This window comes from Hyla sarda, chromosome 1 (genome assembly GCF_029499605.1).
Source record: "Hyla sarda isolate aHylSar1 chromosome 1, aHylSar1.hap1, whole genome shotgun sequence".
Taxonomy (NCBI): Eukaryota; Metazoa; Chordata; class Amphibia; order Anura; family Hylidae; genus Hyla; species Hyla sarda.
The window spans coordinates 472,932,984-472,952,211 of record NC_079189.1 but is presented as its reverse complement, the minus strand read 5'-3'; the positions used below and the strand labels follow the sequence as shown (position 1 = coordinate 472,952,211).

General features: G+C 41.0%; 1 protein-coding gene across 1 annotated transcript in view; it reads left to right on the top strand.

Annotated features, from left to right (window-relative positions):
• WSB2 (WD repeat and SOCS box containing 2) overlaps nt 1–18,793 on the top strand; it is a 33,326-nt gene extending 14,533 nt beyond the window's left edge. Inside the window, exons 3-10 of the mRNA XM_056537154.1 lie at nt 1,292–1,463; nt 1,577–1,830; nt 2,934–3,065; nt 6,495–6,595; nt 7,483–7,655; nt 9,135–9,251; nt 16,037–16,144; nt 16,943–18,793. Of these exons, the coding sequence (XP_056393129.1) occupies nt 1,292–1,463; nt 1,577–1,830; nt 2,934–3,065; nt 6,495–6,595; nt 7,483–7,655; nt 9,135–9,251; nt 16,037–16,144; nt 16,943–17,108 (1,223 nt within the window). The 3' untranslated portion in view covers nt 17,109–18,793. The remainder of the gene's footprint in view (nt 1–1,291; nt 1,464–1,576; nt 1,831–2,933; nt 3,066–6,494; nt 6,596–7,482; nt 7,656–9,134; nt 9,252–16,036; nt 16,145–16,942) is intronic.
• The last annotated feature ends 435 nt before the right edge of the window (nt 18,794–19,228 follow it).

Here is a 19,228-nt window from a genome sequence, read left to right as displayed (position 1 = left end):
ACCAAGGGCGTATATACACATCCTTGTGCCGTTAACTGGTATGGCGCAGGCTCCCGACTCGAGCTCGTGTCAAACCGGCTGGCCCTCAGCTGATTCTTGTAGCTGAGAGCCAGCGTTAATAGCTGACATACGGCAATCGCCGTGGGCGACTATTAACCCTTTAAATCGCCGATGTTAAAGGTACCTTTAACTACTCCCTGGTGGTCCATTGGGGTGGATCCTATGAAACCACATTGATCTGTATGAGGAATCTAATGATTCCTCCTAAAAGTTCCCTAAGGGGACAAAAAGTGTAAAAAAAATTATAATAAAAAATAAATTAAAAACATATTAACCCCCTTCCTTATTAAAAGTTTAAATAACCCCCCTTTTCCCAAATTCCATATAAAAAATATATAAACATAATAAAAATGTGTTTGTGGTACCGCCACGTACGTAAAATGTCCGAACTATAAAAATATAAGGTTAATTAAACCGCACTGTCAATGGTGTACACGTAAAAAAAAAAAAATTGTAAAGTTCAAAATTGCGTATTTTTGGTCACTTTGTATACCCTAAAAAAAATCAGATCAAAACAATCATGGTACCGATAAAAACTACAGATCGTGGCGCAAAAAAGGACCCCTTATACCACCCCGTATACGGAAAAATAAGTTATAGGGGTCAGAAGAGGACAATTTTAAAAATACTAATTTTGGTGCATGTAGTTTATAATTTTTTTTTTTTAAGTTGTAAAATAAAGAAAACCTGCATAAATTGGGTATCATTGTAACCGTATAGAATAAATATATGGTGTCATTTTTACCAAAAAGTGCACTGTGCAGAATCGAAAGCTGCCAAAAATTTTGCCCAAAAATATTTTTTTTTCTGGGTTCGCTGTATATTTTGTGGTGAAATGATTGTCAATTACAAAGTACAATTGGTGGTGCAAAAAATAAGCCCTCATATGAGTCTGTAGGTGCAAAATTGAAAGCGTCAGGATTTTTAGAAGGTAATGAGGAAGAAATTTAAGTGCAAAAACAGGTAAGTAAAGGTTTTTTTTTTTTTTTTTTTTATTTAGACCAGCTGGGCATCTTTTATATAAAATGACAACAACAAAAAAAACATTAAAAACGTATTTTAATGTATGGTGTGCTCATTTCCTAATTCATGTATACGTTGTTTAAATATTTTTTTTTTTTTTTTTTTTTTTTTTTTTTTTATATAGCCTGAATGTTTATACTGTGTTGGTGCTGTGTTACTACATGGTTGCAAGTGACATTTATGGTGTGGACCTGATTGTGTTTCCCAGACATGCCTGTCCTGCTGGCAGAACTCCGTCCTTCCCGGGAACCTTTCTATGATTGGAAGTCGAGCTGTGAGACATGGAGTGTTGCGTTTTCTCCTGACGGCTCCTGGTTTTCCTGGTCTCAGGGACATGGCATCATCAAGCTAATCCCGTGGCCATTGGACGAGGAAGAACTGTAAGTTATAGCAGAATTTTGTATTAAAAGTGTATTAAAGTGTATTAAAAATGGGAGAGGGCGGGATGATCAAGAATGTGTCTAAACACACATCAATTTTGTCTTTTTTTTAGGAGGCCACTATCGTTCAGGCCCAAAAGTCAGTGCTACAAGGGCTCTGAAGTAAAAAGGAAAGGGAGCCTGAAAGAAAAAATATTAGACTGTGGTCAAATAGTTTGGAGCCTGGCATTTGGTTCCTCATCTGCACCAGCTGGATGGAAGCTATGGCCTCTCTCCAGACAACAAGATGCCAAATCTAGCGACACTTGGCTTCTTTTGGCAACTGGACTCAGCGATGGACATGTCAAAGTATGGGAAGTACACACAGGTAAAAAACGTGATGAGCTGCCTGCGGGATTCTCCCATACTGTAGGAATGCTTTCTGTATTAACAAAAATGTACTTAGGTATGTGATGCAGTCGTCTAAACAAATAAGAATGTTGAAAGAAGAGGAGACAGAGGTTGTGAGCCCAGAATCTGTCTTGTTGTCTGAACAGCCAAAACCAATCTATACTGCACAGTGTTAGGGATAAGAATCTTCTAAATCAGATGTTTAACAGTAGGTGCAGGGATAGCGGTCACAGTTGGCTATTGAACCTAAAGGTGTCCAAAGACCACTCTGGCACATAAGAACCCACCAGTTTTACAAATAACATGTGGTAGTTAGAGGTCCTGTATATTCCCACTGACACATTTGGCCTGCAGAAATCCATGTACTTTACACGGACACTATAACTCCATTCAGATATAGAACTGATTTTTTGTTGTAGACCCTTAGTTTTTGCTTTGGGGCCTAAGAAGCTTCAAGTTATTCAATTTAATTAAATAGTGAAAGGAGTTTCTCCTTTACCCACCACCAAAAACCTTAATCCTGTTTAAAACCTTTTTTTTTTTTTTTCTGATGTACATATCAATAAAATGATATACCTGGCATGTTCCCCTTTTGTCTTTGTGCACACGAGGCTTTGCACCCCTAGTAATATCATGACAGGGCTTTGTCCAATGACTTTAGTGATGGCAGCTTTCTTCATTAAAGGAGTACTCCGCTGCTCAGCATTTGGAACAAACTGTTCTGAACACTGGAGCGGAGAGCTTGTGACTTGACATCATAGCCCTGCACCCCTCGTGACGTCTGTTTGTTCCAAATGCTGAGCAGCGGAGTACCCCTTTTAAGGGTGCATTCACGTGTGCATATATTCTGCTGCAGATTGACTTCAATGGCAGCAAAATCTGCAGAAGCAAATGGGCAGCAAAATCTGCAGAAGCAGATCTGCAGAAAAAATATGCGTGAATATGTGAACGCACCCTTAAGGATGGATCAACAGTAAACATCTACCATTACTTAACGCAAATAGGTTGTGAATTTTAGGCTAAAGCACTGTTTAACCATTGCCTGTGCATATAGCAACTGATGCCAGTCTGTCATTTCAGGTCGTCTTCTTTTCAATCTATCTGGGCACCAGGATGTTGTACGAGATCTAAGCTTTACAAAAAATGGCAGCTTGACTCTTGTTACAGCATCCCGCGACAAGACTCTAAGAATCTGGGACTTGAAAAAAGATGGTATGTCTTTATCAGTCTATTGTTGGCAAAATTTACTGTTGACTATTTTTTTTAACTTATGTTTTATATACTTGAAAAGGATAAAGACGTGTATTTTACAGATGCTAAAAAAGGATTCTGCCGTTCTTCCATACAGTAGAATACTTTCCCATTCAAATAAAAAAAATAACTTATTGCAACAAATACAAAGACTCAACGCATTGTGAACATAGCCTATGTCCATAACTGCTGCTAGGTAGAGAATCACATCTAACATTATAAACCTGTAATTATTGTTACAATGGAATTGTCATTTTTTTTCCAGGGGATACATCAAACAAAAGCAATATACTGTTTTCTGCCCAGTCCTAGAGCATTATTATTCATAGTTCAGTGTTCTTTGTCATGTGCTGCCCCTCAGGCTATGCTCCAGGCATAATACAGAGTTTAGCTTGGACTGTGCCTTTCATTGTGGTCAGTCTGCATATTACACATACATTTCAGATGAAGTCACCCAATAATTGTTTGTAGGTCAGGGTGTGTGAATTGCTGAAATAGCTTTGCATCCGTAGTTATGCTTTCATGGAAGTACACACCCTGGTTGTCACGAGGAACTTGAATTGCCACAGGGGTTAAATGTGCCATTATTCTACACATTTTTAGATATGATGCAGAACAGACACAATATAATGAACTGCATTTTTAACACATTTGGTTATACATGGCAGAAATGCTGCAAATTTGTGCACAGTAGTGATCATATAGTCAAACAATATGGTAATTGTATTCCCTTTGTTTACATAAAATATTTTGCTCATGTTCTGCACAGATATAAATGTGTTTAATATGTTCTTCCTAATACAGATTTAGGGTACGTTCACACTGGAGTGCATCAGCAACATATTTGATGCCGTGGATGCGCTGCTGGCACACACACCCTTAAGGCAGAGCGTTATCCTTGCTTCTGCTGACGTAGCTCTGTGTGTCCGCGCGTATCTGCGGATTTCCCGTCTGCAGCCACAAGCGGACACACAGAGCTAAGGCAGCAGCAGGGAGTTCACTCTGCCAAAACTCTGTGTGTGCCAGCAGGGCATCCACGGCATCAAATACCCTGCGGATGCGCTGTCACCTCTGTATGAAGTATGGAGGTGCAGACACAATATGGTAGGGTATAATGAGATATAACGGACTGTACTTTTACTTACTTTGCCTGCTATCAATTTGTATATCTATATCCAGGCTGTCTTGTAATTCCAGAGAATGGTTTGAGAGGTTGGCTGAGTTGCAGTGGCACACCTTCTCCCCGTCCTGTATGTTAATTGTGTGGGCAGGACCGGGAGAGGTGCGCCACTGCGACTCATCCACCCGCTGTGACTGTTCATGAGGATCACTGACAGTCTGAATGAAACCTTACAAAACGCGGGTAAAGTAAGTAAAAGTACAGTCTGTTAATTTCCTTCTGCCCTCACTATTGATGTTTGAACCTCCGTACCTAATGCAGAGGTGACAGGACTTTACCTGTATACCAAAGTGAAACTAATGCACTAATTATTAATGTTCAGCCTAAAATAGTTAGTGTATTCTCTCTTTTTTTTTCCTCTGGTACACAGTATGGTAACTTGTGGCTTTTAGGAAATGTAATCGTATAACAAACTAGGTAAATAGTTTCCATTCAGTGATATTGTGCCTCTTGGACCTGAACAAGGCGAATGTACTCCTATGCAGAAGTTAGCGAAACTACAGTGGGGCAGTCCAAAACTGAACGGCTCTGCAGTCAATTCAAATAGTCAAAAAAATGTTTTTAAAAAAGTCAGCTATTATGGTATGTTCACTTGAACTGTATACACTGAAGATTTATGCTCCGATTTATGCTATCAATATAAATAGCTGAACGCAGCATAAAATCCACAGCATATACCGTTCGTGTGAACATAGCCTTAACCCCTTAACGACCACTGACATAAATGTACGTCCTGGTTTGGCAGTACTTTGCGCACCAGGACGTACATTTACGTCCTGTGTATGACCACAAGCATCGGAGCGGTGCTTGCGTCATACACGGATGTCCGCCATTAACCCCTCAGATGCCGTGATCAGTACAGATCACGGCATCTGCGGCAATGCGCATGATAAAATAGATGATCGGATCGCCCGCAGCCCTGCCACGGGGATCCGATCATCTGTAATGGCGGCCGGAGGTCCCCTCACCTGCCTCCGTCCGTCTCCCAGCGTCTCCTGCTCTGGTCTGAGATTGAGCAGACCAGAGCAGAAGATAGCCGATAATACTGATCAGTGCTATGTCCTATACATAGCACTGATAAGTATTAGCAATCAAAGGATTGCTATAGATAGTCCCCTATGGGGACATAAAAAGTGTAAAAGAAAAAAGTTGAAAAATGTAAAAATAAAAAGTGAAAAATCCCCTCCCCCCATAAAAAAAAATTCAGTTTTTCCCATTTTACCCCTGAAAAGCGTAATAATTTTTTTTAAACATATTTGGTATCGCCGCGTGCGTAAATGTCCGAACTATAAAAATATGTTAATGATCCCGTACGGTGAACGGCGTAAACGTAAAAAATTTCAATAAAAGTCCAAAAATGCTGCTTTTTTTTGTCACATTTTATTAAAAAAAATGTAATAAAAAAATTATATAAAAGTTTTATATATGCTAATGTGGTATCGATTAAAAAGTTCAGATGACGGCGCAAAAAATGAGCCCTCATACCGCCCTATATACGGAAAAATGAAAAAGTTATAGGTGGTCAAAATAGGGCAATTTTAGATTACTGATTTTGTACAAAAAGTTTTAGATTTATATTTTTGTACCGCTTAAAAAAAAAAAAAAGTATCTAGCCATGGGTATCATTGTAATGGTATTGACCCACAGAATAAAGAACACATGTCATTTTTACCGTAAAGTGTACAGTGTGAAAACGAAACCCTCCAAAATGTGCAAAATAGTGGTTTTTATTTTAAATTTCCCTCTTAAAAAAATGTTTTGGGGAGTTTGCCGTACATTTTACGGTAAAATCAGAGGTTTAATTACAAAGTACAATTGGTCACGCAAAAAAACAAGCCCTTATATGGGTCTGTAGATGGATTTTAGAAGGCGAGGAGGAAAAAACGAAAATGCAAAAATAGAATTGGCCTGGTCCTTAAGGTGAAAATGGGCTTGGTCCTTTAGGGGTTAAAGAGGTTATCCAGGATTACAAAAGATTTGCTTTGTTTTTCTATTTCTAGATAATCCATTTAATAAGTACCGATAGCTCTGAGCACATACCTACTGTTCAGAGCAATTGGGACACATTATAAGTAAAATGATTTTTCCACCTCGTCACAACAGGTTTTAGCAGCACAATGGACAGACAGGAGTACAGATTTGAGTTAACCAGTTTTTTCCAGTGATTTTGTATGTCCCTTTTAATAACTACAGACCTCTGTGTTTCCCAGGTAAGCTGATCCAGGTGCTTTCTGGACACGCTCAATGGGTTTACTGCTGTTCCATCTCCCCAGACTGCACCATGCTGTGCTCTGCAGCAGGAGAAAACGTGGTAAGGAGACTGGTTCATCAATACTGTCTCATAACAAAATCTGGTCATTGATTTGACCAGTGTCCACAGCTAATAGTAGAGACTGATGGGCATGAGATCTGACTGGTCTTACATGTGCTCCAATGTGGTAAGGCATTAGGGTCATGAGGTTTGTTGACTCACAGCATAATTGATGTAGGTGCACTGTGTGTGTGGTTCACCAGTATTGCTCCCCGCGCAGGGTGTACCATTTTTCAACCATGTCATCTAAATATAATGTCTAAAACCTGTCAATGTTCACCAGCCAACACACGTATTTGTAACTAAATATATCAGATCTTTCAGAATAACATGTATTACTTAGTTTAGAAAATATGGTTTAATGACAGGTACACTAACTCAGATTATTTTATTATTATTTTTTTTGATCTTTAAAAAGCTCTGTATCATACCTTTCTCCTTGCTCACATTGTGTGAGCTCCCGGCAGGAGAAAGTGGGTGCTCCCCAGCAGGCACGCCATCACTGAAGCCTGCGAGAGCTGTGCCTCGCCATGCGCCGCATTCACTTCCATAGTTTGGTCTCCTGCCAGGCCGGGAGGAGACGACCAAACTAACTGTTTGACTTGTGGCAGGGAACAGAACAGAGCCACCTAGTGGCCATTTTTTTCATTCACATTAAACACATATAAAGGTTGAAAATTTTAACAGCAAGTAAATAGCAAAGTGTCTTATAATTACATAAGTTTAGTTTGATGACAGGTATTTTTTTACAGTATCTGATTGCTTATTTCTCCTATTATATGACCATAGCAAAATACCAGTGACGATATGACAGTTACCTAAAAATAGTTCATTGGGTACTTTAAAGAAGCAGAGGTTGTATGACAGACTCTTTTGCCATTATTTAGGTGCTGCTGTGGAGCATGCGTTCATATACCCTAATTCGGAAGCTTGAGGGCCATCAGAACAGCGTAGTGTCGTGTGACTTTTCTCCGGATTCTGCTCTGTTAGTCACAGCCTCGTATGACACTACCTTGATTTTGTGGGACCCCTACACTGGAGCAAAGTTACGGCAGTTTCTGTGAGTACCTGGTTGGTTTATAGTTACAGACTTTTGTATTGTTTAACCAATACTCAAAATTTAAAGTAGTGGTTGGGATCCTCCAGCAAACAGGAGGGGGTGAATTACCTCCAAACTGAAAAATGCAAAGGTTAAGAAGCAGTTGCTAGTAGCAACATCATCAATCCCAGCTAACCTCATACACCTTACCAAAGAGATTCAGTTCCAGCCAACACATTAATGGGGGGGGGGGGGTTACATTTTTGACCAAGTATAATAGGTTAATTTTTTAATTGATATTTTGCATGTCCGTGAGTGATTGTATAAATATCAAAATGACCCATCTGCAGAAAAAAAGGTTCCTCACCCCTGCTTTAAAGGGTCCAGGTGTTAAGACAATCACTGATCCCTAAAACAAATGGGCAGCAGCACACACAGTGTTGTGCCTCTTCATTTCTGATAGTGGTCACCCGTCTCTGCGTACATATTTGCCCCACCTTTTCCCTGCTGCCCAGGCTCCTTACATGACCGTGCACTCAGCCTACCACCGGCCGAGGTGGGACATCGCTGCAGCTGGTGATCTGCTGAGTCCAGTGTGACGTTCCAAGCCCTAGAAGCAGAGCAGTGCCAGAGGAACGGGACGCCGATATTGGCGCAATGGGGGAGCGTAGGCAGGTGAGTTAAAGTTTGTTTTCTTTTAGTTTTTGCAGCTCGAGCATAGGGCAAGTTAAGTGTTGCGCCGCAGTTCTCCTTTAATAAAGACACGGACACTAACAGAAGTATGAACAGTATAGTTTACTGTAATCTTTATAATAGTGGTTACGGTTTATAACCAAATTCCACAGGGACAGATTTGCTTTAAAGTGTTGCTAAAATCATAAGGTGGATAATTCCCAGGGGAAGTGCTCTTAAATATAGCTTTTAATGATTCGTGATAAAATAACACCATTATCAAAATATGTGACCCATTAAAAAGTTATTAAACAATATAGGTACCAAAAAAGTGCAACCCAACTTTAAAGTGTTGCTGTCATTTAAAAAATACTTTTGCCATATCGAGTTCCCAGTTGTGTGTCTCCCGATCAATCGCTAGATCTAGTCAGGAAAGGACACAGCAGTGTGTTTCACTCCCTAGCTTGTTGCTCATTCTGTCTCCTTGCAGGAATCGGATGCTGTAGACTTATAATGGAGCCCACCTCTTGCAGGAAGACTGATGGAGTGCAGAGCCAGTGAATGGCACAACTGTTTGCCTCATGGCTGTATCTAGGGATCAGCGGGGATCTCTTGGTTGATCAAAACATTTTAAGATTTACCTTGAGACACACAGGATCAGATTCCAGCTTTAATTATTATTTTTTTTTTTTTTTAAAGAAAGCTGGAATCTGGTTGCTATGGGCAACGGTTAACTGTTGCTCTAAAAAGTTATGATAAATTTTCTTATGAATATATTGTGAACTGTAATTTTAACCTATCATAATATCTTGTGTATTTTGCTGTCAGCCACGCTCCATTGTCTGGTGATGTCGATTACAGTAGTGCGGAGCCACAGCTCAGCTCACTCAGATCAGTCTGCTTTTCACCGGAAGGTCTACACCTTGCAAGCTTGGCAGATGACAGGTGAGGGATGATGGGTTGGGTTCTGCTTTTTATGGTCTACATGAATTGACTCAGTTTAGACTTGTAAAGAGTCAATTCCCATAACCATTGCTTACTGTGTGAATTCCCTGGGCAGAAAGTTAAAAGAAAAACCTTTTGTTCATTTTTTTAAATGAAAACTCTAGTTCTCTTTCTGTGTACAATGACCATGGCTGCAGCATAATACACTGATCAAAAAGAATAAAGGGAACACTAAGATAACACATCCTAGATCTGAATGAATGAACTAATCATATGAAATACTTTTGTCTTTACATAGTTGAATGTGCTGACAACAAAATCACACAAAAATGATCAATGGAAATCAAATTTATTAACCCATGGAGGTCTGGATATGGAGTCACACTCAAAATTAAAGTGGAAAACCCCACTACAGGCTGATCCAACTTTGATGTAATGTCCTTAAAGCGTACTCGTCAGATCCAACAAAAAAATATTTTTTTTTGAAATATATCACTCAGTACCTAATCCAAATTTTTATGTGTCTAGCACCTTTATTTATTTTTTTTATTACACTATTCATTTAGCTCACTAGTCTGAATTCCTCTCAAAGGGAGGGGGCGTGGCCTAACTGTGCAGGTCTCCGCCCCCTCCCTCAGTATGCTGTCTGCTTACATCTCGCTTAACATTGGCAAAACTACAACTCCCAGCTTGTCCTCACTGACAGTAGCGGGACACAAGCTGACAGTGGGAGGATTTTTCCTCCAGCTGTGAGCCCTGCGCTCACAGATGTCAATCAAGGAAGTGGGTCCATGACTCATGGACACAGCAGGACTAGTATGTGATCAAGCAGGTGGGGGGGTCAGTTGTTTGACTGGCTTTTTCAGTATGAAATACTGGAAATTTTCAAATCAAAGCAATTGCAAAACCTGTTGGTTTTGCATGCCTTACAACATATGAAAAGTTTTTGTATCTGACAGTGCCCATTTAAAACAAGTCAAAATGAGGCTCAGTAGTCTGTGGCCTCCACGTGCCTGTATGACATCCCTACAATGCCTGGGCAGGTTCCTAATGAGGTGGCAAATGGTCTCCTGAGGGATGTCCTCCCAGACTTAAACTAAAGCATCCGCTAACTCCTGGACAGTCTGTGGTGCAACGTGGCGTTGGTGGATGGAGCAAGACATGATGTCCTAGATGTGCTCAATCGGATTCAGGTCTGGGGTACGGGCAGGCCAGTCTATAGCATCAATACCGTCCTCTTGCAGGAACTGCTGACACACTCAAGCCACATGAGGTCTAGCATTGTGTTGCATTAGGAGGAACCCAGCATATGGTCTCACAAGGGGTTTGAGGATCTCGGTACCTAATGGCAGTTAGGCCACCTCTGGCAAGCAGATGGAGGGCTTTGCAGCCCCCCAAAGCAATGCCACTCCACACCTTTACTGACCCATTGCCAAACCAGTCATGCTGGAGGATGTTGCAGGCAGCAGAACGTTTTCCACGGCGTCTCCAGACTCTGCCAATCTTGGTGGCGTTCTCTGGAAAATGCCAAATTACCTGTACAGTGTTGAGCTGTAAGCTGTGGATGTCGGGCCCTCATACTACCCTCAAGGAGTCTGTTTCTGACCGTTTGAGTGGACACATGCACGTTTGTGGCCTGCTGGAGGTCATTTTGCTGGGCTCTGGCAGTTCTCCTCCTCGCACAAAGGCGGAGGTCGTGATCCTGCTACTGGGTTGTTGCCGCCCTCCTATGGCCTTCTCCACGTCTCCTGATGTACTGGCCTGTCTCCTGGTAGGGCCTCCATGCTCTGGACACTACGCTAACAGACACAGCAAACCTTTTTTCCACAGCTTGCATTGGTGTGCCATCCTACCTGAGCCACTTGTGTGGGTTGTAGACTCTGTCTCATGCTACCACTAGAGTGAAAGCACAGCCAGCATTCAAAAGTGACCAAAACATCAGCCAGGAAGCATAGGAACTGAGAAGTGGTCTGTGGTCACAACCTGAAAAACCACTCCTTTATTGGGATTGTCTTGCTAATTGCCTTTAATTTCCACTTGTTGTCTGTTCCATTTGCACAACATCATGTGAAATTGATTATCAATCAGTGTTGCTTCCTGAGTGGACAGTGTGATTTCACAGGAGTGTCATTGACTTGGAGTTACATTGTATTGTTTAAGTGTTCCCTTTATTTTTTTTGAGCAGTGTAGATTACTAGTTATTATATAGATATTAAAGCCTTAACATGTATGTGTGTATGTACACATATACCATGGGGGAGATTTATCAAAACCTGTTTAGGGGAAGAGTGGTGCAGTTGCCCATGGCAACCAATCAGATTGCTGCTTTCATTTTTCACAGGTCTCTAAAAATGAAAGACGCAATCTGGTTGCCATGGGTAACTGCACCACTCTTCCTCTACACAGGTTTTGATAAATCTCCCCCATAGACCTTTTACAACTAATTTTGTTCTATTACTCCAGTGTTCTTAAAATAAAAAGCTGTTCTGAAAGTTGTCTTCATTTTAAATTCCTCAGCTTTGTGCGTATAGATCCTATTTAGATTATTAATCAAAAGCTGAATACACTGCAGAATAATAATCTGTTCACATTTTCTTTAACGGGAATGTGTCATTGCAAAATTACCTATTGTTTGAATATTTGATTTTTTTTCTTTTTCTTTTGTGATGTTTTTTCTATGTTACTATATACATTATAAAATAATCATGAAATCATGCAATGTTTATTTGGGCCACTAGGGCTAAAGCTTTGTTGTGGCTTCCTGTTCTGTACAGGCAATTTCTAGTAATAATGCTTTTCTTCTAATCACAGACAGGAGTACAATGAAAGGTGACCTTAGTAGAGAGATAACATTGGAGCCACCACCGTTCACAGAATTGGATGAACTGCTAGTTCATCTATATGGGACAAGTCCTGTCAGTCCCTTTTTAAGAATGTCCCCTTAAGAATGTACTAATAATAAAATAAAAGCATATTACAATCAGAAAATAAAAGTACATAAAAAAAATCTGCCTCTAATTAGGAAAAAAATCTTGGCAAAACATTCCCTTTACCAGCATCCATTATTTATTTGTTTGCTTACTTTTTTTGTAATTTTTTTTTACCAGAATACATTTAAGTTTTATTACAAGAAAAGTGAAGCATCATGTTGTTCAGGGTGGTCTGGTGTCCTAACCTTTTTGTTTGTCGATATTGCTGTTATATACTTGTCATGGTGCCCCCTGGGACTTGGTAGCATAGTCCAAACACCTTCTGTACATAGACAGCAGGGTAAAGAATCACCACAATGGTATCGGCTTCTTCTTGCTATTACTAGACAAAATAAATGACTTTAGAGGCAGTCAAGAGAAAAGTAGGGTGTAACAGGGATATCTTTTTAGATCTATTTTGTTTTTATTAAATACTTATTTTTCAAATCAACTGGTGCCAGAAAGTTAGATTTGTAAATTACTTCTATTTAAAAATCTTAACCCTTCCAGTACTCATCAGCTGCTGTATACTTCAGATATACTAATGAGAAATTTGTGAACTTCTTTCCAGTCTGACCACAGTCTCTCTGCTGACACCTTTGTCCATATCAGGAACTGTTCAGAGCAGGAGAGGTTTTCTATGGGGATTTGCTTGTACTCTGGACAGTTCCTCACATGGACAAAGGTGTCAGCAGAGAGCACTGTTGTCAGACTAAGAACTAACTATACAACTTCTTCTGTAGTATAGAGAAGTTTATAAGTACTGGAAGGATTAAGATTTTTAAATAGAAGTCGTTTACAAATCTGTTTAACTTTCTGGCACTAGTTGATTTGAAAAAAATTGTTTCCCACTTGTTTCCACCGAAGTTTCCCATTAATGGGGAATTTTGTAAAACCTGTTTTGTCTTTAAAGGGAATCCGTCATCAGTATGAACCACACTAACCTGTTGTACAGACTTGTAGTGCTGGTGACACTGATAAAAATCATACTTGCCTCTCCTCGCTTCTTGCCTCTAGCCATCTGGGATCCCTGGTGTTCTGTAAATATGGAACTTGGTGCACAGGGGGTGTTTTCCAGCCCCGGTTGCTCTGTCACGTCCGGCCGGCAATCCTCAGAGTAACCATTGCTTACCATGTGGATTTCCTGGGCATAAAGTCGAAAGAAAAACAATTTTATTTTCTCCAAGGGAAATTCTAGTCCCCTTACAAGCCTGTACCAACAGGTTAGCGCGGTGGCTACTGATGTCAGATTCCCTTTTATACAGGCTTGGGTAAGTTTGCGTATGGGGTTACTATTCTGGCACATTGACCCTCATTTACTATTGCAAACCCGACATGTTTTGTCGGGTTGTGCGCCAGTTTCGGGCGCATTGCGCCTGAAATTCTGTCTGCGCCGGAAATTGCACCTGAATTGAAAAAACCCGTCGGGGAAAGGGGGTGTGTTCCTGACATTTTCACAAAATCACAACATATTTTACTAAACTTTCCACAGAAAATGTGTTGGATTTGAGCTGAGGAAAACCCTACAGATCAGAGCATGTGTAAAAAAAAAAGGAAGGTGTAGGGAAACCTTAGTAAATACTGTGGAAAATTGTAGGGAATTAAAACCCACAAAGAAACCTACACAACACTCTTAGTAAATAAGGGCCATTGTCTGTATTACATTTGGCTCATGTTGGACATACACCAAAAAACTGTCCAACTCTAAAATTAAAAGTGGGGCATTTTTACTATTTTTGTTGCAAACCTAATGTGTCACCCATTGAATGGGCCACAATTTTGGCATCCTGACCTCCTGTACTCCTGGCTCACAGTGCTTGCATAGCTCTGCTGAAATGATTGTTTTACTACCTCACGCTGACCTCAGATACAGCAGCATAAAGGTTTACCAGGTTGCCTCTATCTAACAGACTAACTCTTGGATTAGTATTTAATTTTCCTTTTGTGTTTTAAGAAACAGAAGTGTATATTGTTTAATTCTAGGACCCAGACATCTCAATCTGCCTGACACCACATCTGTCTGTTTTTGCCCGGAACAACCAATCACAGCTCAGCTTTGATATCTTTACAAACACTGGTAAAATGAAAGCTGAGCTGCAATTTCTTGCTGTGAGCAAAACCAGATTTTGTGATTAATACATCTAGATGTATATTTTTGTTTTATGTCCTGTTTTCAATAGCAGCCGGATAGGGCTGGGCGGTATACCGGTTTATATTGAATACTGAAATTTTTGTGCTGCACGATATGAATTTTAACCCATACCGGTTTGGCCCCTCCCCCTCGGGAATGAATGAATGAATGAATCAGCCCAGCGCTGTGCTGTCCCCACATCGGGGAACTAATCCTGTGTGACCTGCGAGTGCTGTTCTGCCCAACCCCCAATTAATTATTAGCCCAGCCTAGCACTGTCCCCATCAGGGTACTACTCACATGTCACCCGCAAGCGCTGCCCTCCTCGTCCTGTTTGTTGTAGCTGCCGGCGCTGACCCTCTATACCAGTGGTCTCCAACCTGCGGACCTCCAGATGTTGCAAAACTACAACTCCCAGCATGCTGGGAGTTGTAGTTTTGCAACATCTGGAGGTCCGCAGGTTGGAGACCACTGCTCTATACTGTGCGGTATCCCTATGCCTGGGCTGCAAAAAATAAACAAAATAAACTTTAACTCACCTCCCGTTGGTCCGATACCGACCTCACTTGTTTCCTGGGGACGGGAACGTCTGACAGCCGTCAGCCTATCGCCAGCCGCAGCGATGTTCCGCCTCGGCCGGTGATAGGCTGAGCCCACTGTCATGTAAGAAGCTGGCTTCTTACATGACAGTGGGCTCAGCCTATCACCATCGCTGCAGCCGGTGATAGGCTGACAGCTCTCTGACGTTCCCGTCCCCAGCGTAGGTCGACGTAGGTGCGTTAAAGTTTATTTTGTTTACCCTTTGCAGCCCGGGCATAGGGATACAGCGTATAGTATAGAGTGTCAGTGCCGGTGGCCGCAACAAACAGGACGAGAAGGGCAGCGCATGCGGGTGACATATGTGAGTAGTACCCTGATATGGATGTGGGCTGATAATTAAAATGGGGGGAGGGAGGGAGGGATAGGAAATACAGTTATATACCGTGGAACCACCAAAAGTTTAAAAAATACCGTGATACACACATTTGGTCATACCGCCCAGCCCCACAGCCTGATAGTTCAGCATTAGGGTAGGGTCCCACGTAGCATATACACAGTGTATTTTAGGAAATACACTGCATATTCTTCTTTAAGCAGACACCCAGGACTACCCGGCGGCAGCCTTCTGTGCTCAGTGAGGTTTGGAGGAGGGGCTGACGTGACTGTGATTCATGGGCACACCTTCAAACCTCACTGCACACCCAAGGCTGCCACCAGGTAGCCCTGTGTGCGCTCATTGTAGAATACGCAGTGTATTTTCCACTGCGCAATGTGAAATATGCTGCATGTGACCCTACCCATAAGGCTACATTCACACGATGGAGTTTCCGTGCGGAATCTGCCTGACACCAAATCTGGTTTTGATATCAATGGGATTTTGCTATGCGGTGCACACGGCAGAATTTCCACAGCAGATGTTTGTTTGTGTACTCTGGAATCAGGACCTCTGCAGGAAATGCATTCTATAAGATAGCGCCTTTCCGAGCGGTCCTAGCTCCGGCCTGTTCTGCTGTGTATATATTTAGTCATCATAACAAATCTTTACTAGCCAACTACAAAAAGTAAGGATTTATATGAGCAATATGATCTCTGTAATGTGGCTAACAATAAATATTAACACTTATTTTTTTATCATTGTAATGCAGATTTTTGAGGGTATGGTCCTTAGAATTACAAGAACCCCTGACTGCTGCTCCAGTTACCAATGGTCTATGTTGTACATTTTTTCCACAGGGGGGAATTCTTGCAACCGGGTAAGAATAAAGATTTAGAATGTGAAATATATTGTCAAGCTAATTTTAAAGGAGTAGTCCAGTCCTGAAAAACATCTTGCTTATCCTAATGGGCCCCAGCAGCACACGGGAAGGGGGCGTGTTGACAACCACACGAAGTGGCAGCTGACACTCCCCCTCAATACAACTATGGGAGAGCCGGAGCGCTGCCTTTGGCAATATCTGGCTCTGCCAAAGCGCTGTATTGAGGGGGAGTGTCAGCCGCTGCTTCGTGTGGTCAACATGCCCCCTTCCCGTGGGCTGCTGGGGCCCCATACAGGAGATCGTGGGGGGCCACCAGCAGTCGGACCCCCCGTGATCTGAAACTTGTTCCCTATCCTTAGGATAGGGGATACGTTTTTCAGGACTGGATATCTTCTTTAATGTTGCTTACACTTGGACTGTAACGGCTCCATTCTTTATAGCGGTGTTTCTCAACCAGGGTGCCTCCAGCTGTTGCAAAACTACTACTTCCAGCATGCCTGGAAAGCCAACGGCTTTCCAGGCATGCTGGAAGTAGTAGTTTTGCAACAGCTGGAGGCATCCTGGTTGGGAAACACTGCTTTATAGGTTTTATTGAACATTGTAGAACTCTTAGCATGTAAATGAGATGGTGTTCCGCATGTGCACTGCTGCTCCATTCACTTGGGGGGGGTTCTAGCTTACACAACCCTGCTTATGTTGTATTCTTCATTTACCTTACCCAGAGGAGGGCTGGAGAATGTGGGTACTACCTACAAGTAGCTAACAACCCTGCTAATGTTCTATTCTTCATTTCAGAAATAGGGATGGGCACGTACAGTTCTGGACATCTCCTCGGATTCTGCCTTCTCTGCGCCACTTGTGTCGTATGACACTACGGCGTTTTCTAACCACCTATCGGGTCCTCGCGTTACCAATTCCAGGGAAAATGAAGGATTTTCTTATTTACAGGACTAATTATTAGACACCACAGCTAAGAAGTCATGATGATATCGAAACAAACCTCACTAGAAATTTGAAACCTTACACTGAAGCTGCATAAAACCTCATTCCTACTCCGAAAGGAAACATGGCAGAAACAAGCTGTGCTGTAAGAATTGCGGAAAGCTGTAGTTTGTGAGTTGAATTTTAGAAATGAAATGTATGATTGTAGCCCTTCTATACTACCTTCAGTGTACACCATAAATGGTAAAGGGCCAAAAAGGTGGTTTTGACCGCTAACATTCGCTTTCATCTATTACAAACACTTAAAGTCCAATCCCTATGAATCTTCACTGCACTATTCATTCTTTGCATTGGAATTTACACCTGATTCAACTTAAGGGGGAAAACATTCTTAAAAAAAGAAAACAAGCTAAAAAAAAAAACTCCTAAAAGTAACTCCGTGCCATGCTTAAACATTGTTATTGAAAAAAAAATGGCACTCGTACCAATGACTTATAGGGGTTTTGAGGAATTCTAATGTTAAAGCAATCACATTTCTGTATTTACTTTGTCTGTTCAAATGAAAGGTCTTTTATATAATTTTTTTGGGGGAAAATATTAAACAAGTAGAAGGGAAAATCCATCATGGTTGGGAACAAGGCCCTACCATCTGGTAAAGTGCACATAACATGTGGTTGACATTGCATCCATTGGTCACCTGACAGCATTGTCCAGTAGCTCTTGTGCTGTATGTGTACACTGCTAGGGTGATTTGTTTAAAGGGGTACTCTAGCATTTTTTTTTTTTTTTTTAATATGCCCAGGCTTCCTGCTTTAACAGAATTACTTCCCTCAGTCCCCAGTAGCCTCGGGTATCAACTTAGTGCTGGGGGTGAATGTTACATTGCTGCTCAGCAATGATTGGCTGAGCAGCAATGTGAGGTATTAAGCCCCCAGCATTACGAAGATTGAGGGTTGCTATATTGAAGGCAACAGGTGATCAAGAGAGGTAAGTACAGTTGTTACCTCCAGGGTTTTTTTTTCTTTTCATTTGTCTAAGCTTTTTTTTTTATTTTATTTTACTTTTTTAAAACCCTTTTGCTGTAGTACTCAAGTTAAATAATTTAAGGCAATGTGTGGCATATTACCAGACACAAAGGTTATCTACGTATAATCACCATTAGTCAAAACCGTTAAAATCTGCCAATCTACAAACATAAAAATCTATGTTTAACTTGATTTATATTTGTGTTTCCCCTTTAAGATTTTGTGTTAAACACATTAAGACCTAAGTCAGATTGCAGTACTTTTGCATCAGTATTTGAAAGCCAAAACCAGTTATTTAACCTACAGAGAGAACTATGATGGAAAGACATACATCTGTTCTATGTTTTGACTTACAAATACTGGTTCAAGTATGGACCATAATACGCAAGTGTCCGTGTGGCCTAAAGGCACCAGCACTGCTTTTTATTACCTGCTGTTAGTAACAGATAAAAGCAAATGAACTTAAAGGGGAACTCCGGTGGAAAACAAAGGTTTCAAATCAACTGGTGCCAGAAAGTTAAACAGATTTGTAAATCACTTCTATTAAAAAATCTTAACCCTTCTAGGACTTATCAGCTGCTGTATACTACAGAGAAATCTGTGAAGTTCTTTTCTGTCTGACCACAGTGCTCTCTGCTGACACCTCTGTCCGTGTCAGGAACTGTCCAGAGCAGGAGAGGTTTTCTATGGGGATATGATTCTAATCTGGACAGTTCCTGACACGGACAGAGGTGTCAGCAGAGAGCACTGTTGTCATGACAGAAAAGAAATTCACAAATTTCTGTTTTATACAGCAGCTAATAAGTACTGGAAAGATTAAGTTTTTTTTTTTTTTTAATAGAAGTAATTTATAAATCTGTTTAACTTTAAGGCACCAGTTTATTTGAAAACATTTGTTTTCTACTTGTTTCTGCCGGAGTTCCCCTTTAAGTGTTGGATAAACTGATGGGGAAAGCAAATATAATTTTCTGTTGGAATTGTAAGGTATGCACATTAAATGAGTAACCATTCCTGTACCCATCCAATGTGATAATTTTGTAGCTTGTATTTTGCACTATAAAAAAGGAAATCTGTATGGTTTGGTATGTTATTTTTTTTCCCAGATAGTATCATA